At 36.0% G+C, this 25,605-nt stretch overlaps 3 protein-coding genes across 3 annotated transcripts; 1 reads left to right on the top strand and 2 right to left on the bottom strand.

Annotated features, from left to right (window-relative positions):
- Positions 1-7,427: 7,427 nt before the first annotated feature.
- On the bottom strand, positions 7,428-10,782 carry LOC113311168. The gene is made up of 8 exons (XM_026560017.1): positions 9,953-10,782; positions 9,026-9,324; positions 8,650-8,924; positions 8,206-8,333; positions 8,122-8,139; positions 7,917-8,001; positions 7,785-7,828; positions 7,428-7,533 (listed from the first exon to the last, which is right to left on the bottom strand). The coding sequence occupies exons 1-8, from the start codon at positions 10,780-10,782 to the stop codon at positions 7,428-7,430; spliced, it is 1,785 nt and encodes a 594-aa protein (XP_026415802.1).
- A 3,789-nt stretch (positions 10,783-14,571) lies between these two features.
- On the top strand, positions 14,572-17,808 carry LOC113311167 (wall-associated receptor kinase 5-like). Its single transcript, XM_026560016.1, has 4 exons — positions 14,572-14,647; positions 15,228-16,085; positions 16,216-16,377; positions 16,556-17,808. Exons 1-4 carry the CDS (start codon positions 14,572-14,574, stop codon positions 17,806-17,808), a joined length of 2,349 nt encoding a protein of 782 aa, XP_026415801.1.
- A 4,045-nt stretch (positions 17,809-21,853) lies between these two features.
- Positions 21,854-24,506, bottom strand: LOC113311166 (probable LRR receptor-like serine/threonine-protein kinase At1g51810). Its single transcript, XM_026560015.1, has 8 exons — positions 24,419-24,506; positions 23,759-24,329; positions 23,142-23,665; positions 22,915-23,050; positions 22,486-22,554; positions 22,324-22,395; positions 22,129-22,200; positions 21,854-22,034 (listed from the first exon to the last, which is right to left on the bottom strand). The coding sequence occupies exons 1-8, from the start codon at positions 24,504-24,506 to the stop codon at positions 21,854-21,856; spliced, it is 1,713 nt and encodes a 570-aa protein (XP_026415800.1).
- Between the last annotated feature and the right edge of the window lie 1,099 nt (positions 24,507-25,605).

The raw sequence follows: 25,605 nt of genomic DNA, 5'->3' as shown, positions 1-25,605 counted from the left end.
GATTTTTCAGTTTGCAAACTGTTAATTGCTTTTGCTAGCTAGTTATGAAGGAAGACATAGACCCATACAGACATTTTCCAAGAATCCATGCCCATAAGATTTTAGGAAAATGACCTTTGAGATCTATTCTTCACCGACTTGCAACTATAATGGCTGAATAAGATTGTTAGTGGAGCTCCATATATCATCATAATCTGACTTTCTCGTGAGAGGAGAATTTTTCTTGGGCTTGAACTGTAGTGGGCTAAGTTTATTACCTATGTACAAAGGAAAGCCCCGCGTTCCACACTCCTGATGGGAGTGTAATTTTAGAACAATTTTTTGGGACCATGATTTTTTTTTTTGGTTAAAGGCATTAGAAGTAATTTTAGGTCACCCCATATCTAGTTATTTATTTAATACCTAATCTACCTTCTTAATTAATTTTAGGTTATGATTAGTGAATGATTTAGTTAAAAACAATTAGTGAGATTAAATTAAAAGATGGGTTTATTATTAGTTGAGTAGAATTATTGAGAGAGTAGAGTTAGAGAAGATGAAGGAGAAAAACATGGAAAAAAAAATCCAATTCACTAAATTTGAGTATTCAAATAATGAAAACTCATCTGATTCTTCATCTCCATCCTCTCCTAGAATATTTGTTAATCTTCAAAATGATCCGGATATGAACTGGATTTTGAACATTTCGGTTACTTTATATGAAGAACAAGTAACCGAGCTCATCTGAAGCTGTAGTTCGGTTGCCCCGTGAGATGAACAAGTAACCGAACTCATCTGAAAGTGTAGTTCGGTTACTTGTTCCAAACACGCAGGTTACCGAACTCTCAAATAACAGAATTTCTAGGAGTTACAGCGTTATGTTCGGTTGGTTCGCAAACTGCATGCACTTTTGATCTAACCGAACTTTACGTAATATAAGAGTATATAAGTTTACAAAGTTCGATTCTTTCGCAAACTTGAACCTAACAGCTAACCAACCGAACACTGAGTTCGGTTTCTGCGGTAAAATTGTGAAGTTACCGAACTTAACAAACAAAAAAAATGTGAAGTTCCAGCGTCTATTGGATAAGTTCGGTTACTTTGTAGTTTTAAAAGTTTTTGCGAACAAACCGAACTCTATTGGCTATGTTCGGTTATTTTGGAACTCAACATTGTGGCCACAACAACACAGTTCAGTTAGACTGGATTTGTTTTTTTTTTCGGTTATAAGGGTGGAGTTCGGTTACTTTATAGTTTTAATATTTTTTGCGAAACAACCGAACAGAGAGTTCGATGACTTAGTTTTAAATCCAATAGAACCGAACTGTTCTTCGTGTTCTTCATTTTCAAGAAGTTCGGTTAGTAAACTAGGGTTTTTTGGAAAATCGGCCTAACCGAACATGGCTCTGTAACTCCTATTAAATCCCTATTTTGATGATTTCTATTCGAATGAAGCAATCAAAATCAAATTAAAGTGAAGGGTTTGTTGGAAAATACCTCAGGAGTGGTCCCATGGCAGAATCAGGTTGCGGCTGGCGTCTTTTATACTCGATAAAATTATTATGTAACCAAACTTAATTGTGATTGCGTTGATGTTGTTACATTTCCTAAATAGGCGGTGGCGGTGGTGGTGGTAATTGGTGGTTGGTGGTGGTGATAATCAGAGGTGGTGGTTGTGGTAATCGGCGATGGTGGGCGGTGGTGGTGGTGGTGGTAATCGGTGGTTGGTGGTGGTGGTAATCGGCGGTGATTGGCGATGGTGGTGGGAGGAGGTGGTGGTTATATATAGGTGGTTATTAGGTTGGTTTTAAATTAAATTAAGGGTAAGTTAATCATTTCAACGTTTTAGGACACCCTTTATCATTATAGAGAAGGTGACCTAATAAAATCATGGTCCCCTCAAAAAAATCATGGTCCCTAAAAAAATCATTCTAATTCTATGAGAAGTAAGCCAAAGGGCACTTTCACTTGGTGCTGCCTTCTGATTTTAACCTGGTTAGAGATTTGATAATAAAGACGACGCCTTGACGGACGAAGGGAAAAACTAACATCAACAATAACAACAAATTCACAGGGTTTGGAGAAAGAAAGAGGGAAAGAGGGAAGTATATTATCTGATTTATCTCTCCTTCGCATTTTTTTAGAGAATATGAATTCGGGGAGGACAATTCTTTGCAACTATCCACTAAAAAAACAATTTTTTTTATCGATACAACATCAACAATAACCTAGATCCATTGGACACGATCAACTTTTTCAGAATAAAAATTGTATTTTGATAAAAAGTATACAGCGTACACTCGCTAAAAATAAAATAAACACCACGATAACGATAGGATCATCAACTCAGCACCAAGCAACTCCAATTGCTGGGACTCCACCAAGTATTCCAACATCAGCATTTCCTTTTTCTTTCTGCAATAAGTCTGAGATATATAAAATAAATAATAGGGAATCAAAAACATAAAATATCTGAGTAAAAAGATTTAGTTAGATGAAACCAAAATGATTTTGATGATCGTTTCGTTGACTTGAGAGCGAGTCTGCACATTGGGGAAGGAAGGAAGAGGATATACCTTTTTAAATTACATTAATTGGAAGTTATGAACAGGCTAATTCAAGTACATTGGATGGATAAAAAAAAAAGGAATAATGGGGATATGTCCCAAAATCGGTTGTCATTTTGGGGATATGTCCCAATATTCCAGTTCTTGGGAATATGTCCCAACCGTCCAAAATTCCATCCAAAACCGTTAAGTAGTCAAAATTCACATACATTTGGGATTACATATACGAATTAAAAAAAACACATATTATATACTATCGCCTTTACGAGGTTAGAGATCATATTCAGACAGAAAAAACCTTGAAGAAATTGGATAAAAAATTCGAACACATTTACAATAAATTGACTATTTAACGGTTTCTTGACGGAAACCGTTAGTTTGGGGCATATTCCCATAAACTGGAATCCTGGGGCATATCCCCAAGATGACAGTCGATTTTGGGGCATATTCCCTATTTTCCCTAAAATATAAAATTACAGAAGCAAAATATCAGAAGAGCATGAGAATTCTAATATAACAAAAGTACATAATTGTTGATCCTAGAAATAATTGGTGCAATTGGAGGGATGGTGTATTGGTTCTCGATACACCATTTGATAACTTTTTCTTCTTCATTAAGAGAAAATCTTTCATAAAAAAGATATTTTGCACTAAACATCATTATCATCACCAATTCCAATAGCCATTGATCTTGCTTGATCGAATCTTCTAACATTTTTAGGGGTCACTCGAAAGGAATTAAGGGCCAATAATAAGATAAAAACGGGTCATTCAAACATAAAAGAAACCACCCTTATTTTTCGATTTTCGTAATGGCTAATTTGCCTTTTACAATCGATAAAATTACAATCGGTAGTCATATTTTGGAATTATAACAATCGGAAGTGAAATAAGTGAACCTAACTTTTGATTGTGTAATAGCATTTTGAAATGAGAATTACCATATTCGGTAGTATTTTAAGTTAATTAAACTTCCGAGTATATTCCGGCCCCAAAATGAGTTTTTGAAAAAAAAAAACTTAGTTTTTCGAATTTTGGAATTATAACAATCGGAAGTGAGATAAGTGAACCTAACTTTCGATTATATAATGGCGTTTCGAAATGAGAATTACCATATTCAGAAGTAATTTCAGTTAAACAAATTTCCGATTATATACCGGTCCCAAAATGAATTTTTGAAATAAACCGGACGATACATGCTTTAGATCACGTGCTACAGATCACATTTGATGAACACCAATGATCTCATGCTTTGTAGGAAGTGTGATGTTAGTTTTGACCATTTGACCACATTCTAGGCTATTAGTGATCTAAAATATGTCCAGCTCAACTTAGCTTACGGGTCCAATACTAAAACAAATTTTATTCTACAAATGTCTTTCGAGTTTCATTTCTGGCGAGATTGGGGTATACCTAATGAGACAAAATCTGGGTCATGTTGAAGTAAAACAGGTCACCCTTAATCATATATTTTCTAAATGGCTAAATTGTCCCTGCAATGATTAATACTAGACTAGTTAAATTAGTTAGTTGATTTATATGAGTGGATTTGAACTAATCCTGATTTTGAAGTGGGGAATCTTCTAGTTTTCCTCCTACAGGTGAGTACTTGTTTGATGATGTAAAAAATCATGATCAAATGGTTTACATGCATGATCATCACTTTTATTTTCCTCAAAACAAAGATGGATGGAAGTGATGAATGTCTTGAGACAAACGTAGAATCCAATAACTCAGAAGAAGAGAAGGGAGCTGCAAGTAATCAGGTGCACAACTTACATGGTGAATATTGTTATTTTTCCATGCAAATGAGGGCTTTTTTTTCTTTCAATTTTGCTGCCCAGTATCGGCAAGGTCAAGGATTATCGACCCTGCCGATTGAAAGCATCGGCATGGTTTTTTATTACCAAATACCATGACTTTTCATGAGCAGTGTTTACTCGGCAAGGTCGAAAATATGAACCTTGCCGACTATAAGATTTTTTCACCTCAGGAGACGTGATTTGAAACATGCTTAAGCCGGCATTGTTGTGGATACGTCAACCCTTCCGACTATAGTTTGGTCAGCACTGTTTTATTCTTCGACAATACTGGCTGTGCTTTGGTCGTTGTGTTCAATTACAACCTTGACGACTATTGTAGTACATATCAAATAACTTATGATGTTTTGTAGATTGCATTTCTACCGATGACGGATCAGCCTCAAGCTCACAGCGTTAGGGGTCCTGATACGTCCGCACATTATGCTAATGGTTTGGAATGGAAGGAAAAAGACGACGCGGTCAAGTAGGTTATTGAGAAAGGAAAAGAGAAGATGTGTGTTTTAGTAAAAAACACCCAACAAAAAGATCTGCGGTTTGAAATGGTATGCGACTGTAATGGTTCGCTGGACGCAAGTCACAAGAGAAAGGGTTATGTGTATGATAAGAAGATGACTAGGGTGTACAAGACGAAGTCAAAGAAGTGTGGATGCCCGTTCAAGATTATTTTTTGGAGGAACAAAGACACTGATATCATGTGGAGAATGAATAGAGTTGATGTTGGTTGGCATTATCATAAAGATCCGGAAAGTCTTGTTGGGAACTCCCAACTTTCCAAGTTGAAACCGCACGAGTTTGAACAAGTTGGGGAATTAAACCAAGTAAGCTCCTTATTAACTTCAAGAGGGATGACCCCTGTGACCTTTATTCATTGTATACAATTTATGCGGACAAAAAAACTATCAAAAGAATTGAATGGGATGGAAGAAAGGTAATGGAAGAATCACGATAGTTGGCACACAAATACAACTACACGGAGAGACACACTGCAAAAATGATTCCCTATTGGGACGGGCAAACACTGTCACAATAGCTGGATTTTCCGTCACAATTGGTATGTTGTGACAGACATTGTGTTGTCACATTTGGACTCGTCGCAATAGATATTTGCGACAGTAAGTGTGACGGCTTTACTGTCACTAGATCATTTGTGACGGCACTTCCCTCGTCACATTTGACTTTTGATTGAGACAGTGTTTTCCGTCCCAAATAAGAACATTTGGAAGAGAAATATACGTTGCAAATTAGGTGGCAGAAAAAAATTATGCTACAAGAAATGTTACACATATTTCAATATAATTTATTGCTGCAATCAAATACACATAGTAAACCATACAAATTTATAATCTATAAAATCACAAAACTCTGATTTCATTTATTTCCAAAGTAACAACTTTTATCTGACGAACAAGCTCAAAAAAGATGTCAAGCTCCTATACAAAGCCCAAGTGTAGGTAATAAACAAGATTTTCTCCTCATCTTAAGTTAAATGTTTCCATCCAAGCTATGAATACTAAATTTGATAAAGACTTTCCATAATCTTTCTACCAACCCCTTGCTTTGAGCACCTCCTGAATCTTCTAAGGTAACAAGAGCCCGCACCCTTTTAACCGATTAGTTGAAAATAATTGTTTATAATTCCAACATCATTTCAACTGAACTAATGGACTCCATAGATTTGGCACAGAGCATGCAGTTATGTTTTTCAGTGGTACTCAACAAGATAGCTTTGAGATTAGTAATAATATTCTTGAAATTGCTCCTACAGATGCATGTAAATCATCAAGCATAGACAGATGCCAAATACCACAACATCCCTGGAATTGAAATGAGTTATTTCCTTAGAAGAGACATTTCTGGCAGTCTCAGCATAAGAAGAGACCTAAAGAACCAAGAAACAAAAAAAGTTTCAGAAATTACATCTCCCTGACTCATTTCCAGAGCAACAAAGAAAAAGATAAATTTTGGATCGCACGAATCCTACTGAAACATGAATAAATAAATAAATTCAAGCAAGTATTAGATCTATGAAGCTAACTCTGCTCAGAAGCCATTTAGTTTTCCTTAATAAGGCATTGATTTCTTTTAATTTCTTTTCATCAAAACATGGAGTCACCTCGTTGACTAAAACATTATGAGGATTTTACTACGGTTCAGTTTGAAGCAATCTCCTATCTTAAGATTCTAGTCACCACTACCATTTCAAGAGCACTACACCTCATAAGGAGCCTTCCTGGTACTGATAGCATCATTCTCATCAAAAATAGGAATCACACTCTTTCCATCGAGTTAATAGGTCTGAAATATAGTAGAGGATTGAAAAGATTGTATAAAAGCAAACCTAATTAAACAACACACTGTAGAGAGACATTAATCCACTCGGTCCAACAGCTTCACACTCTCTCCATTGAGTCTTGTTTGTGGTTTTTGGAGATCATCAAAGCTGCAAAACAGCACAACGTATGAGTTTCACTTCTTTCCTATACACTGATAACTTTATATTTAAGAAAAAAACCAGACAGTGGTTATAAACAGTAGAAAAAGCCACAAAAATAAAACTACTAAAAGAAGTACTAACCTGCTAGATGTTTAGCAGTGCCTTGTATCTTAGCATTTGGCGGCCAACACCAACACCTGAAGTTACTAAAATTACCTCAAACCCTTGCGTATTCAAGTCCATAAGATGCAATCATTACATCTACAAACATAATGTGTGCTTTTTCTGCTACACTAGAGACAAACGGAGAGTATTTTGCACGCCTTCTTCTGCAGCAAACCTTCACTATTCTGCGGGTTGAAAATCATAATCAAGTTCGTACAAGTGACCCATTTAAATTAAAGCAGATAGAGACAATAATAAGTAAGAAAAAAACGGATCACTAATGGAGGACTTATTGATGAATTGAGACAGTGTCAGAGGGACAGGTACCCTGAGAAGCATTGGTCTTTTTTCTGATACGAGATTAAGCCTGGTGATAAACTTTTGGGATATTTTCCATAAGCTTAGCAAATGCATCAACTATTCATTTACGCCCGCAGTGTCAAGAGTATCAGTACAACTTCAAATAAGCAAATAACCAAAATTATTCACAAAAACAATAATAAGAGGACCAACGGAAGCCCCTTGAAAGAGAGCAGAAGTCATACAATTTCTTGGAACTATTAAACTACAAATCCAAGAAACAAAAATAAAACATAGAATACTAAAAAGAAACAAGAATTACCTCCTCATATGCAGGAGTTATGCTTAGCCACACAATGCATCTCTTACATGCAAATATTGTGAGTAATCCTCCAGTTTGAGCTTGACGCAAACAAGGAAGATAGTAGATAGGAATTATTTATGATGTGTATTAGAGATCTTACAGGGGATTTATCCAAATTCAATGAAATCAAAGAGTTAAAAGGAGACATTCACCATTCAATTCTCACTGATGCAGACATCATTGCAGTTTTAAATGACTAAAAATAAGCCAGCAACAACAGAATTCAAATAAAAAGAATCGTCCAAGTATAACAAACTACTGCAGTGATTGAAACAGTTCCTTACTTGAGAGCTCTTGCTGCTCCAATAGAGAATTGTAACGCGATCACTCCAACAAAATCCATTTTCCTTTGGCCCAATCCTCATTTTTCTGCAAAAGAATGGTCCAATGGCATTAGTCATAAATATTATGACTTGAACACAGATATTAAGGTGTAAGAAAATGTTAATTCACAATAAATGGCTGAATCTATTGTACAAGACGGCTCACGGATCTGTACGACTGTACCTGCATAATGGATGTGGGCTCTGGTTCTAACACTGAAAGATGGTTCTAGGTAATTATCGGAAGAACCAAAATATGTTGCTCATATATTCTGGTCTCCAAGTGACAAGCTCAAATGTGGCTGCTGCATCAGCGAATGACAATACTGTTGCCCACTGAATTGATCCTACTGGATTTAAAATGATGAAGATTAAAATCTGCAGGCGGACAAAATAAAACGAATGAATGAACTTAGCATCTATGAATTTGTATCTGCTAAGCATCATGTAACTCCTATGCACATGAAACTTATACCTCCATTAAAGAAAAGAATATTTCAATTTCAAGAGCTATCTTAAATTTATCCCGAAAGGCTTTAATGAGTATGAAGATGAGAAAAGACTCGGAAGTGAGACCGACTTTCCAAAGATCATCACTAGGTCAATCTATTTCGGAAGTGTGAATTAACATTTTTATGACTTTTTTTTTTTGAAGCGAAAAGAAGTAATTTCATTGATGAAATTAAACTGGTACATGAGTTTGGTCTTCACATAATTGTCCTCTAATCTCAACAGGAGAAGAATCAGACCAAGAATCAGTTAAAGCATTCTCTCTTGCTAACCTAGAGAGAATGTCAGCAACTTTATTACCCTCTTTAGGAACATAAGAACATTTCCAAGAGGAGAAACTACGAAATGGAATTTGAATATCTTTTATCATATTGAGAAGTTGCCAGTCTATAGAGGCATTGTTGTTAACTGCTTCCACCACTCTCAGCGCGTCAAGGTGAAAATGTACTTTCTCCAGCCCTAATATTTTTTCCCAAAAAACCGCTTCCCTCAGTCCCATACATTCAGCTTGCTCGGTGCTTCGAATATTTGTCATGTAGATCTAGCGGCTTGCTGCTTACCTGCAAAATTGCGAATTATTAGACCAACTCCACCTACATTATTTAAGTAAGAGCCATCTACATTAATACAAACAAAATTCATGGGAGGAGGAGACCAATGCACATTTTGACGACAAACTCTAATTGTGGAACTATGAGTTATTCTCACTTGTGCAGAGTGGTCATTGATGAAACTGTGGCACTTCAAAATAGTCCTTTCCGTATTGGGGCTGATGTTCTGAAAGACCTTATCGCATCTGTCTTTCCATAGACACCAGACAGTGATGGACCTCTTACAGATTTCATCAGTTGAAATCTTGCTAGCATGAAAATCATCAAACCATCATGATATCCAGTCTGAGAAGGAAGTAGACTGAGTTGATGATAAACCCGTAATGGAAAAACAAACTGTCCTTGGGAGATTACAGTCTCGGAGAACATGTGCAGCGGTCTCTAAATGTTGCTCACAGAAAGGACAGATGTTTGTTGTGCATGGGATTTTTGTGCTTAGAACATCTCTTGTAGAAAGTAGAGAAGAAACCGCTTCCCATAAAAAGTGTCGAATTCTAGGAAGTTAAGGCAGTTTCCACAGTGTCTTGTAGATCTTTGTAAATCTCGGACCCACAGCTTCAGTCGGATTAGTATCTCCATACATCTTTCTGTATGCAGATTTTACTGAGAAAACACCGTTTTTCTGAAGTAACCACACTAGTTTGTCATCCTGAGATGAGTGAATCTGAATACTGCAGATAAGTCTGACAGTATTAGGTTCAAACAATTCCTCCAATAATCTGAGAATCCAGGTATTGTTGCATTGTTTTAAAAGCTGACGAACATAAGTGAATTGAGAATAAGAAGTACACCCATCTTTAGGAATTGGAGGAATCAAAAATTCTTGAATCCATCTAGGTTTCCAAATAAAAATCGTTTTTCCCGTTACCCACACACCAACTGCTATTATCTTGAACAAATTTCAGCTCTGAAGACATACTTCTCCATGACCAGGTTGTATTGTAGTTCTTCTTTAGATTGAAGAGATTTCCATCTTGAAAGTATTTAGCTTGCAAAGACTGTACCATCATGGAATCTGTAATTGAACTTAGTTTCCATCCTGACTTTGCAAGTAAAGCTTTGTTGAAAATATGCATATCACGAAAGCCCAATCCACCCTCTTCCTTTGGTTTTTGAGTTCTTCTCCAGGTTATGATATAATTTCCTCTACACGATTTTTTGTTTCTCCAAAATTGTTGTTGTTTGCTACTCATTCTCTTAATTGTGACGTCTGGAAGCTTGAAACTAGTCATACGATGAATGGGTATCGCATTGGATACATTTTTGATCATTAACGATCTAGCTGCCTCGGACATGTTGCTACCACTCCAATTAGAGAATTTGTGGTCCATTTTATCACAAAGAATAGAGAATGGAATACGCTTTCTCCTTCCTACAAAAAAAGGTAGACCAAGATATTCCTCCTCTGAGATATTGATATATCTAACCTTCAAACTTCCACTGATAGATTGGAAGACTTCAGGTTCGAGATTAAAACTAAAATAAACAGCTGATTTATTGAAGTTAATCAGTTGCCCAGAAAAACTAGAGAACTGTTCAATCACTTGAAGTAATTTCTGAACTTGCCTCTCATTAGCTTTGCAGAATAAGAGACAGTCGTCTGCGAATAAAAGGTGTTTAATCTTGGGTGCAGATCGAGAAATTTTCATACCTGTCAATTGCCCAGATTTCTCATAGTATGCTAGATATCTAGAAAAAGACTCCATTTCTAGTATGAATAGATAAGGTGATAATGGTTCACCTTGTCGAATACCACGTATAGGTTTAAAAGAAGCAATTGGTGATCCATTCAATATACGTGGTAGAGATGCATTGAGAAATAAGCAGAACAAACTTGTGAGAGAAGACAAATTTTCTGAGAAAATCTAATAAGAATTTCCATTCCAACCTGTCGAATGCCTTCGACATATCCATCTTAAGGGAAAGATGGACACTAACTCCTTCTTTTCTTTTCATCGCTTGAACAATCTCTTGAACCAGACAGATGTTTTCCGAGATTAACCTTCCTGGAACATATGCAGATTGCATGGGTGATATAATGTTGTTCAGATGTTTCTTCATCCTCAAGACAATAAACTTTGAGATGATCTTGTATATTGTGTGCATATTGCGATTGGACGAAGATCTTCTGGTTTGCTTATAATCTGTACTTTAGGGATTAGAGAGACTCTAGTGTTGTTTATTCGTTGAAGAAGAAAACCAGAATGGAAAAAGGATTTCACACTTTTGCAAACATCTTCTTTCACCAGAGTCCATTGAGTTTGATAAAATCCAGGGGGAAAGCCATCCGAGACCGGTGAAGTCCACGACTGCATTTTCATAAACGCTTGGTGTATCTCGAGATCTGATGAAACTGCAACTAGGTCTTCGTTATCTTCTGCCGAAATACATTGTGGAATGTGCTGTAAGAACTGATGGTTATCTGGAGGATTAGAGGATGTCATGATGCTCTTGAAATGATCGCTGAGAAAATCTGCTAATGATTTTCTGTCATTACACCATGAGCCATCAGGTGCACGTAAAGCATCAATCCTATTTCGACTTTTCCTGCGATTCATTCGAAGGTGAAAATATCTAGAGTTCATATCCATATCATTATAGAAATGGTCCCTGGCCTTCTGTGTGTTTGAACTTGCTTGGATATCATTAAGCTGTCTGATTTCTCCTTCCAGATTGAAAACCCTTTCTGTATTTGAACCATTCACATCTGCATCTTGAAGATCATTTAAATCTTTTCTGGAGTTCAGAGATACGCTTGTTAATGTTTCCAAAAGAACTTTTACACCAAAGAGATAGTATGTGTCTGGTGTTAGATAGTTTATTAGAAAGAATAAAAGCATGAGAACCAGAATAGCTAGAAGTCCAAGCCGATTTAATGTGTTCTAAACAAGTATCATGTTTAAGCCAGTGCTCAAAAAATTCCCAACTTCTTCCAAAGACATTATGTTGCTTAGATAAATCTCACAAAATTGGAGTATGGTCAGATCCATTTTGATGAAGATGACTAACATAAGAATCAGGGTAAGTTAAAAACCAATTACTGTTACCCAGAGCTCTATCTAATCTAGATTTTTTATGACCAGTTCCATGCTTGTTACTAGTCCAAGTATACGGAGTTCCACAAAAATATTTTTATGACTTGAACACAGACTTTAAGGTGTAATAAATTGTTAACATCGTGCAGGTACAGTCTAATAGCATCAGTCAAAGAACTACCATTTTGCTAGGAATATGCAGTCATAGCTCATCACGAATTCACATCCTTCACAAGTATTTCACCAGAAACTTTCTCCACAGCAAAACATTTCCAAGTTTCTCATACCTTGCAATAATAACCAAATCAATCACCAGGTTAGCTGACAATGCACAACAGTTCAATAAAACAACAATTGATTTTAATCAATTGAACAAAATCAATAGTTTCACCATCTAAACCATATCTTCTGGATTTAACCATCACGAACATCCATATAAGCATCACCAACCTACATTTCAACAAAACCACCCAATGTAAATCAAAAAATTTAAGAGATTATTCACAACAAAAATAATAATAATATACCATTATAGTACTTAAAATCCCACTCTTAGACCAAATCAATTCACTCTTAGATGATTTATCAAAAAACAACAAAAATAAATCACTTCAAATTAAGAAAATTAGAATATAGGCAACGCATGTTGGCATATTTTGGAGATTGTTGCTTCTATAAAAATTTAGTGCTACTGAAGTTTGATCTTATAATGTTCACCAAGTAGGTGTATATTCAGTATATTTTCCTTGGAACTTGTAAAATCTTGAACTCTTCCAACACAACTTAGAATATACTGGACAATTTCCAAGGTTGTTAAATGAATCTCATCAAGGACGTTGAAGACACAAAGCGACCCATGCCTTGTGAACTGAGACTACAAGAACATGTATTAACATCCATCAGAAAAACAAATACTTATTGATACAACATTTATTAGACAACAAACCCATAGACCACGACTCATTCAGAATAAAAATTGTGATGAGAAAAAGTATAATCGGTAAAAACTAGATGATTACGTGCGGTTGGGGCAATCAAATTAGGAAAATAATAATTAGACTAAGTCCTATGGAGTAGATTTAGCTGCTAGATTAGACAAAAAACGTTGCAGATTGCACAAACAAGTGTTGCCTATTGTTTAACAATACTTCTCTTTCCAGATATATACCACATAATTCAAACTAATAGCAAAGTAGTTTCGTTGAATGGTTCAGAGAAGAGATAATCAACTTTTCAATGTTTGGTTCAACGCAAATTGATTTATTATTTGATCTGACGAATGAGATGGTTGCGATGTTCCATTCGCGCGACCACGGGGAATGGTTCAGCGCATCTAGATGCTAGACTAGAATTTTCGTAAGACTAAAAATGTTATTCTAGCTGACGTGGACTTCCAATCTAGATGTTATATTAGGATACTATAATGCCACCACCTTAAATTGAAGTCATCATCGGCTCCAGAATAAATTCAAGCTCATCATCAGACGTTCCCTTCCACTCATGGGACCAGTACCAGACACAACCCGTCTAGCATACCCTTTCACCCTCGATAGGTAACCTATCGTCGTCTCTGATACCATTTGTAATGAGTTGATCCTTCACCTGTGTCGCACCCACTTAGCCACTGCGGTTACGGCAGCGTGAGATTTCCAACAGGCACTATTGCATATATCCAACAACAGCTTCCCAGTAGGTAATTCATCCCTTAATTATTCTCGTTCGAACATTCTTAATTACAGATTTTTTTGCAAACTTTTGAACCAATTGTGCTGAAAAAGGCCTCAGTATAGGAAAAGATAAACCATTTCATTCGGTGAATCCTACACGCTGAAATGGGGTATTACATAAAATTTCTTGGAATTTCGATGTACTGGAACTACATCCTGAACTACATATTAAAGTTTTAAAATATAATAACTTAAGAGAATGAATTAGCTTTTCTGTATGTTGATAATTGAAATAGTACGAACATACAATGTGATATATATTGTTGGGTCCGTTCAGAATTTTAATCTTTTCGGACTGTTTTCAAAACGGACAGAATCAACAAGGATATGAACACTGTTGATATATAATTATTCTCTAGAAGAATGAGTTTAGGTGATGTAATTTTATTACTACCTACATAATATAATGTTTTGGTTCCGCCAGGTCACTAAAATAAGGGAGATGCGGAAGGGAATGCAATACCATTTCAAATGATCGATAAGATATACATTATTCTAAAGTATAGAAAATATAAAAGAATGGTTTGCTTTTTATTTTATTTTCAAAAAATTATGTGAAATTTAATTCCAATATGATATGATGGCTGGTTTGAGGATAAAACTCAGGCAAGGAGTGGCATTGTCTTGGAGAATGCCAAAGTAGAAAATGCTAAAAGGAATCATATGCGAGTACCTGAGAAAAAAGTTGTGGACCGAAGAATATCAATATCTATCGATTTTTCCTTGATTTGTAATGGTAAAAAGGGTAACATTTACTCGTCCAAAAATTGCTATGCCCGTATCTGTTCATTGCCAAGCAACTGCTATTGGTGAAACTCCACCGGCCAATCCAACATTTACTCTTTATTATTCAATAAATCGAAATAAATAAATGAGAATCGAAAGCTTGAACTATTTGTGGGTATTAAAAGTTTTCTTAGCTGAAACCTCAAAGATTCATTCCACGTTATTTTTTGAAAAACCCTTGAACAAAATTTTTTATTTGTTAAACTTGGTGGTTAACCCGTGACTCTGGGCGGGTTGACCCGTTGTCTAAAAGGTCCAGATTCTCCAGCCCTAACCCAGTCCGTATCAAGGCTGGGCAGACTGTTTTGATCATGAAAAGGTCAGATTAAGCAAAGTTTATGGGAATGGACTCCCTCAAAGTTGGCCATGTAATGGAGCTCCACTAACATATCTGAATAGTGAGTAATGTTGCTAAAAGTCTACGATGGCATTGAAAAAGTACATGTCCAGAGAGCTAATTAAGATGCTAAAATTATTAGGATTGATCAATTAATTGATCTATCTCTTCCTTCCATCAATAGATAGTAATTAGCACTACGAAAACTAGAATCATGTTCATACACAGAATTGTATTAATCCATTTATGTTTCTATTTATTCTTAGCAACACATCTTGATGCATTTGGGGAGATAAAGCCCGGGTGCCCAGAAAAATGTGGCAATGTAACCATACCTTACCCTTTTGGTATATCTAATGAAGGAAAAGGAGGAGGATGCTCCATTCCTGGAGTTGGTTACGGCTACGACGTGAACTGTGATTCTTCTTATGATCCTCCTAAACCATTTATTGGCACAGGTAACTTCGAAATTCTTAGCATATCTGAAACTGAAATTCGTGTTTCAAACACAAATCACTCAATAGCTAAAGTATGTTACAATATACGTGGTGATGTGGTGCGCAATGATTCTATAATCAACACGAGCGTGCAGCGGACGTCCTTTACATTCTCGGATAGAAAGAACAGGTTTTTCTTGATTGGTTGTAATTCAGTAGCGGCTAACAAGGGGTTTGATCAGGAAAATAGGGACTACTCCAGTAAGTGTATATCATTGTGTGAAAGTAGGGGAAAAGTGGCGGAAGGGTCTTGCAGCGGGAGTGGGTGTTGCCAAAGCACTATTCCAAAGGGGATTAAAAGTTTTGAGACACGAGTTTCTGGGAGTGACAATCCAAATATTACAAACTTCTTGTCTTTCAGCCCTTGCAGTTACGCATTTGTGGGTGAATATGAGAAGTTCAATTTCTCTGCATCAGATCTTCTGGCTGTACCGGAAGACAAAGCTATTCCCATAGTTGTTGATTGGGCAATTGGGAATAAGACTTGTGAAGAATCACAAAGAGATCTAACCACTTACGCATGCCATGGAAACAGTCACTGTAACAATTCAGACAACAGTCCGGGGTATCGTTGCACTTGCTTTGACGGTTACAAGGGGAATCCTTATTTCAGTCCTGGATGTATAGGTATGTGTGTCTTTCTTGATTAACTTATAGTCCGTGAAAACCTATAAGATATATAGTTCTCCAAGAGAAAGAAAGTATTCATTTAGAGCTAACAAGTTTCGTATATCCTGTAATGTGTGACCATGAACAGACATTAATGAGTGTGAGGATGAAAAAAACAATCCCTGTGAAGGTAAATGCATCAACACAAATGGGAGCTTCAACTGTATTTGTCCAGCAGGCACTCAAGGCGATGGGAAGAAAGACGGGCGAGGTTGCATTCGCAGGGTTCCAATTATACAAGTTACCCTTGGTAAAGTTTCCTTGTCATTTACAAAATAATAACAGTACCAGGAGTCATCATACTTTTCCTTGGTTTCATGCTTTAATTCATTCTTCTTCGTTCGGTCTTATATTTCGCCATAATTTGTGTACTATATTAAGTTAAAGTACTTTTTATGAATACGAACCTTCCAACTATGTTAATGCAGGTATAGGTTTAGGGCTGTTGTTTCTAATTATTACAAGTTCCTGGGTGTATTTGGTTATACGGAAAAGAAAGCTAATAGAAATGGAAAGAAAGCTAATAGAAATGAAAGAGAGATTTTTCCAACAAAATGGTGGGTTGATATTACAACAACAACTATCATCAAATGAAGATGGCGCAGAGAATTCAAAGATCTTTACCGCGGAAGAGCTCAAGTTAGCAACCAACAATTATGATGATAGTTTAATCGTTGGACGAGGAGGATATGGAATTGTCTACAAGGGATCCTTGTCAGATAATCGTATAGTTGCGATTAAGAAATCAAAAATAGTTGATCAGAATCAAATTGAGCAATTTATAAATGAACTAGTTATTCTAACTCAGGTTAACCATAGGAACGTGGTGAAGCTCTTGGGGTGTTGTTTAGAGACTGAAGTTCCGATGCTTGTTTATGAATATATTTCCAACGGCACCCTCTTCGAACGTATTCATCCCAGCCGTGGAGAGCCTTCCATTTCCTGGGCAAGCCGTTTGAGGATTGCTGTTGAAACTGCAGGTGCACTTGCATATTTACACTCGGCAGCTTCAGTACCTATCATTCATAGAGATATCAAATCTACCAACATACTTTTAGATGAAAATTACATCGCAAAGGTAGCAGACTTTGGAGCATCCAGGTTGATTCCTTTGGACCAAACAGAATTATCCACACAAGTACTGGGCACTTTAGGATATCTGGATCCAGAGTACTTCGACACAAGCCAACTGACGGAGAAGAGCGATGTTTATAGCTTTGGCGTCGTTCTCGTAGAGCTCTTGACTGCAGAAATGCCCATTTCTAAGGCGCGGTCTTCAAAACAAGTAAGTCTTGCACCCTATTTCATTTCGTCCATGCAAGAAAATAAATTATTCCAACTTCTTGATGCTCGAGTGCGCAACGAGGGGACACCAAAACAAGTCATTGCAGTTGCAGAATTTGCAAAACGTTGCCTTAGCTTGAAGGGTGAAGATAGACCAACAATGAGACAAGTAACGACAGAACTAGAAAGACTGAGAGAGGCGGAGAATGAAGCGTGGTCACTTCCACCAAACACCGAACATAAGTCGAGCTTACAGTTTGAACCAACAGACCTCTATAGTGTTCCAGTAACCGGCTCAGCAACTGGTGAGTCCGGGCAATATAGTTTGTATACAACTGATTCGGGACAATATACTTCGAATACAGACAACACAGTCCAGATGAGCATGCCACGATGATTGTTTAATTTATGAGGACAACTTTTATTAAGTTTACTGAAGAAAAAATATTACTTTTCAGTTGCAATTTTTTTATTAGAATTGAAGTTCAAATATGTTCTCCATTCTTTTGTATTTTTGAATAAATGTAATGAAGTTATCTGCTTGCCTCGTAACCTTTTGAATTTACCAGAAACACTATATAAAGAACAACAACAAATAAATCACACACTTCGCTAATGAATGATATATATACTATTGGAATGTATGTCTCGAATGTGGACTTCTAGTGGCGATTAATAGGACTCACTCTGACCAAATATCTGCGATTCTTGAACTATTTTAGGGGGTTTTCCCCCCTTGTAGACGTGTATAGAACTGGACTGGTTAAAATGATTTAAATGTGTTGGTTATAAAATTGATCTTTTGATTACAAAAATTTATATGATCAAAATTTGGTTAAGCCCTTAAGAAATAACTTAAATCACTAATATTATGATTTTTGTTATAAGGAAAGCTGATTCGTTTAGGGGAAAGCATTTTAAGGGGAAATCTAATATTATTGAGATGTGTATAGGGGGAAATTTACTTAATTGAATTTTACAAATTGTCTTATATTACCAGGTTACGCTCTAACCAAACCAATATCCAATTGACTGTAACAGCAGGCAAAAACTTCGTTTCACCCAAGGAGGAAACATAACACTTTATTAACCTGGCATTTTTAGGGGCGACTCCAAAAGAATTAGGTACGATTTTTTTATTCCCAACCCACATACAATGTTAAGGGATGTCCAAATTTACAGAGATTACCATAGTATCCTTACACAATCGGTAGTTAAGTAAGTGGTATTATCTACCGATTACGAGTATTTTCAATGTTGTGGTCGTTAGCAATCAGTAGATAGGTCAAGTTCATAAATTACTTCATAACTTATCGATTATTCTAGTTCCCAAATTCGAAAAAATTGATATTTTGACATAATCGGAAGTCATATTAACTTATTGACCTACCGATTATTCTAGTTCACAAATTCGAAAAAATTGAGATTACTGCAAAATCAAAATTTGGGGCAACTGTATAATCGGAAGTTACGTTACCTTATTTGACTACCGATTATTTAGGCGGTCATCTACAAAATAGAGCCGTTGGTACTCTAAACTCTATATAAGGATGGTATCCTTTTACCCTCTATGAAATACAAATACCTTTAAACTCTCTCCAACATCATCTTCAACATAATGGCTCAACCATTTATTAAGCCTACGGAGTTCACGATTGATGAAGATTTATCTTTATGTATGCGCTATGTTCAATTCTATCCGAGACGAAGAGAAGAACGTAGGCAATGAGGCATAATGAGTATCAGTTATTTGGGGAAAATTCACGAAAATTTCTGCGCCGACACCGGTAACCCAAATAACCGTCACCCCGCTGATCTTTTCTACCGAGTTGGTTCAATAAACGGACACGTCGAAGAATAAGCATGACCATCTAACATACATGATTGGAAAAAGAAAATATAATTCATGACCATACCAAATTGTTTGCATAGTGTAGGGAAGTATCATGCCTCAAATAATAATCGTCATCAACCACTACAACAGTCTACGCACCATAACAAGTTATGCATTAGCAATCAGAAGCAATTTTAGAGAATATATAACCGATTATAAATCAATCGGTAATCAAATACGACACAAGGAAACCGATTACACATTAATCGGTAGTCTTGTACTACCATAGGCTGCCGATTAACGAAATAAAAAAATGTCCAATTGTTTGGGGCGAATAGCATAATCGAAGGATAAATGAATTCATAAACTAACGATTATGGTATATCAAGAATTTCGAATATTTCATTTTCGGAGAATTTATTTTTGGGCAACTAGCATAATCGAGGATAAGTGCATTCATAAACAACCGATTATGGAATATCAAGAATTATGAATATTTCAGTTTTGGAGAATTTCGTATTTGGGGCGACTTTTGAAAATCGGGTGTTTGTTGATGTATAAAGCTACCGATTGTGAGAAATTAAAGCTTTCAATTTGGATTTTTTTTCATATTCGGTAGCTTAATACATAAATAAATGTCCGATTGTAAATATATTGGAGACAGTTTCTTGTAATCGGTAGATATGGTACTCAATTAGCTACCGATTATATGTCTTTGAAAAACACACACAAACGCATGTAACCTGGGTATTAGAGTTTGTTAACAACATACATGTATGTTTGATCCATCGTTAGCTTCGATTTCGGATGATTCTCCGTTTTCTTTCATAAAAGCGTCGTCTAGGGTTTCATCTCCATGAAAGTTTGGATCATTCAACATATACCCCAAATCGTCATTTGGAAACGGTAGCGAACCTTGATCTTCAACAAGTTCATGTTCTTCTTCGTACCCATCCATGTTTATGGAAGTTGGCAACATATACCCACTTCTTCTTTTTTTTTTCTTCTCTCACTCAATCGGAAGTTAGGGACATATCTCACAATGACTCAAAAACAAATTCCAAACACTAATATATAGACCCGAGACTACCGATTACAAGGTTTGCGCCCGATTATTTTCTAAACCTACCGATTATTGTTTTGGCTACCGATTATAAAAGGACATATTAGCCGAAATATCCACACATTAATCGGTAACTACTGATATTTCCTATCGATTGTGTTGTTACCTACCGATTGAGGTGTTACTTACAGATTATAAAAGGGCATATTTGCTATTTCGAAAAATCGGTGATAAGGAGTAGCTTAGATTTACGTTTGGGTGACCTTTTTCGTCTTTTTTTGTCGCGCCTAATATTTTTGGGTCGGCCCTAAAAGTGCCAGGTTTCTTAAACCAAAAGATCTCTTTCTAATTTTACTTTGGTCAATCCATCAACGAACGTATATTCAAGATGGGTTTGAAGGAAAGTTTAGCTATTGGAATTTCATTGATATGTATGTGAACATTTATATTATGCACGATGAGTGATTGATAAAATGCTTCACATAATTCCATGGGTGAATTTTTACACAATATGTCAGATTACCAACATCAACCATAAAATTAGGTAATATACCTGTAGATATGGCAATTCATCCCCAGTCCAGTATCATTACCACCATAGTTTTTATACATCCATTAGGTTTCATTATACAGATGTTCATTGGCTGTTGCATATCATTGTTGCATATCATGAAGATGCGAAAGTTAGGGACCAGATAAAGGCCTAAGCAGATGCCTATATAACGATCGAGCCCAACTTCCGCACTGTGATCACTTCGTACGAGATTGCACTGAAAGAAATACAGTTGGGAATATGTTTTTATAGATGAGGTTAGAGGTCAACTACTTTGATCCACCCACGATTTTCTTTGCACACAGAAAGAATTGCCTTTCAATCACAGGCACATTTTTGTGGTCATATGATCGTACGATCAGTTTTTCTCATCAAGTGGCACCGGCTGAAAAACACGAAGTGCAAACTCCTGGAAGAACTGAAATATGTATGTACGTCTGAGAGAACGACAGTGCTTAATCATTAGCTAGATTATAGAATTAGGTTAAGTTAAGGATAAACGGTAAATTTCGGTGTTTTGTTAGGAGGAAAGACAATTTTTGACTCCTCCCCTTCAATGTCTCATAGTCAACAGAAATATACCTTTGTCAAAGAATTTTAGCTTTGCCCTAAATAATTTGGCTTTTCCTATAACAAAAATCTATATTTATCCATTTTGATTTTGGTAAACCAGAATTGAAAATGAGTGCCTTATAGTAACCATCGTAACTCATTATGTTCTTCAATATGTCATACCCTATACAATGTCATATCATAGCAAAAGTTCCATAGAGCACTAGTACAATGTACTGTCATATCATTTGTTTTTTCCGAAAGAAAAATAATGCACATATAAATGGTCGAATTAACACATTCGTCATTCCAACAATCACACAAACAACTCATTTTGAAAATGGCCACGCTTCCGGAATTCAAGCTATTGTCAATAGCAGTGGAAGACACTACAGCTAGAAGAATTTCACGCCGGTAATCAGTCACTGACCGGAATTAACTTACAATAACAAACCAAAAATAGAATCAAACATTTGAATGATTACACTTCCAAGTATAATGATCGGGATTGTTGATGTTATAGATGTTTTTCTACTGCTTGTGGAAGGTATCTTTGGCTCAGTACTATTTCTGTTTGTTGATGTGTTGTTGTTGGTAGACAAGTTTGGATTACCAGAAACACTACAACAAACCAGCACAAAAAAAGAACACACTTAAGCTAAAGTGAAGAATAATGAATATAAAACCGCTTGAACAGAAAGCCAAGCTCACTTACGTTAATTTTAAGTTGATATTATTCAACAATGAAGAAGGTATCGCTCCAGAAAAGTCATTATCTGCCAAGTTTCTACATAGGATATTCCAACAAAAAAAAAAAAAAAAAAAACTAAGTACACGGGAGGAAAAAGAAAAAACGATTCCAAGTATAATCATATGTTGCAAGTAAAAACGAAAGAAGTTATGAACTTACAATACTTTAAGTTTAGGTAATGTTCCAAGAAACTCAGGAATTTTTCCGGTCAAACTGTTACTGCCCAAATCTCTGTGCGAATTCCCCAAAAGTTATACGTTATAAACAATCGGCAATGTTCTTACTAATCAAATGTTTTTGAAAAAATATTTCAGGACTCACATGGTTTCGAGTGCATCCATGTCACTAAAATCTGGTAAGGTACGCACTAATCCAACGTCATTGAGATATCTGCAAAAAAAAAAAAAAAAAATCATGATTGCATTTATTTAAATGTGTGCTTGCAGCTCAATCAGGAATCAAATGAAGAGAAAAATTTTGATGGGGCATTTTTTGAAGGGGGCATGGAGACCAATGATATGTCAGACACATGCACTTGATATTAATGAATTATGTTTCCAAAAATACCAACATCAATTAAGAAAACAAATTTTCTCTCCAAAAATATACTACTTTTATATTTTGGGAAACATATTCATTAATATCAAGTGCATGTGTCAATATATCATTGGTCTCTCATGCCCCTTTCAAAAAACGCCCCCATTAAAATTTTTCTCTCAAGTGCTAATAGTTTAGAGAAGATATATTTACAGTGTTGTAATTCGAGGAGAGTCGGTATCAGAATCACAATCAACCCAATCCCAAGTAAACGGGTAAGGTAAACATGGATCGCCTTGCCAATCTTGAAGTTGAATGAAATTCTTTTGCAGTAAAGCCAATGAATTCACTAATAAAAAGAAAAAATAATCGATAAGAAACTGAATTGTATATTAGTTATAATTCATAGACTTGTAAAAAGAAAAGAAAAAAAGAGTTACCATCTTTTGAATTAGTTCCTTGAACTAATTTATCACCAATTGTATACCCTTCAAGGGCGTTGATTAATGGACCTAGAGTTGAATCATTTGTCGCCTGCATATAAACCTCATAAAACTCGACGTATGATTCAACACTTACATTATTAAGGTGTACCTGCAGTGCGTGTCCATAAGGTGGATTCACAATGCCATAATCATTGAAACTAGGATTGGAACCATTAACACCATAGGTATCAAGGTATATATTGAATGATCTTTTCTGAGTAGAATCCAACTTAATCACTTCTGAAAAATATGCATTAAAATGCATAGGAACTTTAGGATCTGGAACCCAACCACTAAACCACAAGTTTCGCTTAGAAGCTTTCACGGGCATTATTGCCGCCATGAATAGAGTCTCAGGAATTTTATCGGCGATGTCAACTTTAATAGATGGCGAGCTATTTCTAACTCTTAGAAGACCACTACTATTGCTTAGTGGTCCAACCGATTGCCAAATACGGTCGTAACTATCTTCAGGGTACCTACAAGATCAGCAAAGATTTTACATTATCTTCAGCGTACCAACAAGACCATATGCGTCTAAATAAGTTACCGCAATGTCAATATATACATACCTTATAGTGTTGTTAGTACTGGTACCATAAGCTGTTCTTGACATGAAAAATAAGGGATAATTTGAATCAACATAACTGTACATGTCTGAATCCAAACTTCTTACTTCGATAGCTGATATAAACGGAACATTATCACGGTGAGTTTGAGCAAGACATACGGTTACTGTGTTCCCATGGTGTAATGAATATACCACTTCCACATACGTCAAACAGGTATCCGTTATGACTTGTGTCCAATTGTTTCCATTGAACTGAAGATTAAAAGTCGGAGGACTTGATTTGTTATCGTAGTTTCCATAGAAGAAACTAGCTCGAACAAGGACTCTTTCAACCTTAGTGTGGTCTTCAGACTTACCCTTATTGATATCTATTGAATAACAGTTCTTTTTTCGAGTTGGGAATTCTCGGAGAGTATCCATAACATGAGGATCCGAACCATACATTTGATCTTTTTCAATGATGTTTCGAACTTCTCCTGTTTGTATGTACTGATCGTCTCCAACCCATTCTATCGAGTTATCGTCAGTGTAAGGTTTCAATGAAGAGGAACCACAGTCTATGCTTATGAACACTGCAATGACAATAATTAATGAGATTTCAGATATAGTATAAGGGATGCATGAAATTGCTTAAGAATATTAAGGAAGATTTTGTTCTCACCTTTAGCCGATACCAGTACGAGGACATGAAAACACGAGAGATATGAAAAGAGTAGAAAAGTAAGAAGACTAGAACTTAGAGAACCCATGTCCACAGTATATAGAGATTGTAGGTTGGTTCTTAACAATCTGTGTTTCGGTATAGCTGAAATCTGAACTTATAATGTTCATCAACATGTAAAATTGGGACATGCCAACACAATCTTGCAATGTACTGGACAATGTCCAAAGAACAAGTCAATGGATTGATTTTTTTTAGATTACATTGAATAATTCACAAAACGTAAACAATACTGTATATCCCTGGTAAACTGAAACTACCACCGGTAATGCAAGATTTTTTTGGAATCATTTTTTTGATAAGTTGGAACAGTAGTCTTGGCTACATCCTTAACTCCTTAAAAGGAGTTATTTCTGGCGATTACGGGTTCAAACCCCTATCTCCATAATGGCAGGAGCATATTAACCATTAGACATCCGCAGTGGAATCATCTCCCCTACACAATCTGGTGGGCGCTTTGGACCGAGAGGTAAGACATTATTATCGCTGTAAAATCGTTATTATCTCAGTGGGGCTTTCCTCTAAAGTGTTTGAGAGTCTTTTCTTTAATGATTTGGTAGCAAACTGGGAGATTAAGGTTTATAACATGTAATAGTGTCGCCATGTTTTTTTTTGTTTTTGTTGTTGTTTCTGCTATTTGTGTTTCCTTGGCACAGTTAATCTTTTCTCACAAACAAAAAAAGAAATCCCTACGTAAAAAGAATATGCTAAAAGCTAAAAGCTATGAAAAACATGATATCCTTGCGGAAAATGAAAACTGAATATGGACGTGCGAGACACGAAGCGACCAAGTCCTGTTATGGATCTTTTACCATGGAAGCTGGAAATTTTTGCAGAACAAATATTTAAAACACATATTATATTATAAACTACACCCATAGGCCACGACTCCTTCAGCATAAAAAATGTATACTGAGAAAAAGTGTACTCGCTCATTTACTATAAAACAAACACCGTAGTGAAGATAGGATCATCGACTCATCGCCAAGCAACTCCTATTGGTGGAACTCCACCAAATATTCCAACATTAGTTTACTTGTTCTTATTCCTTTTTCTATAACCGGTCCGCGAGTTATAATCCCAAAGAAGTCACTATCCATCCACAAAAATTCCGTCAAAACAAAAAT

Source organism: Papaver somniferum, chromosome 9 (genome assembly GCF_003573695.1).
Source record: "Papaver somniferum cultivar HN1 chromosome 9, ASM357369v1, whole genome shotgun sequence".
Classification (NCBI taxonomy): domain Eukaryota; kingdom Viridiplantae; phylum Streptophyta; class Magnoliopsida; order Ranunculales; family Papaveraceae; genus Papaver; species Papaver somniferum.
Note: the sequence above shows the minus strand (reverse complement) of the source record. Positions and strands in the feature narration are given on the sequence as shown.

Coding starts and splice junctions, on each gene's coding strand:
- LOC113311168 (XM_026560017.1), bottom strand. CDS start 10,782: ATGGAGTCTTTTTCTAGATATCTAGCATACTATGAGAAATCTGGGCAA. Junction 8,925..9,025: donor AATAATTCGCAATTTTGCAG/GTAAGCAGCAAG, acceptor AAAAAATATTAG/GGCTGGAGAAAGTACATTTT. Junction 7,829..7,916: donor GGAGCAGCAAGAGCTCTCAA/GTAAGGAACTGT, acceptor GCTTATTTTTAG/TCATTTAAAACTGCAATGAT.
- LOC113311167 (XM_026560016.1), top strand. CDS start 14,572: ATGGTAAAAAGGGTAACATTTACTCGTCCAAAAATTGCTATGCCCGTA. Junction 14,648..15,227: donor TTGCCAAGCAACTGCTATTG/GTGAAACTCCAC, acceptor ATTTATTCTTAG/CAACACATCTTGATGCATTT. Junction 16,086..16,215: donor TTTCAGTCCTGGATGTATAG/GTATGTGTGTCT, acceptor GACCATGAACAG/ACATTAATGAGTGTGAGGAT.
- LOC113311166 (XM_026560015.1), bottom strand. CDS start 24,506: ATGGGTTCTCTAAGTTCTAGTCTTCTTACTTTTCTACTCTTTTCATAT. Junction 22,555..22,914: donor TCTCCTCGAATTACAACACT/GTAAATATATCT, acceptor TTTTTTTTGCAG/ATATCTCAATGACGTTGGAT. Junction 22,201..22,323: donor TTACCTAAACTTAAAGTATT/GTAAGTTCATAA, acceptor TATCCTATGTAG/AAACTTGGCAGATAATGACT.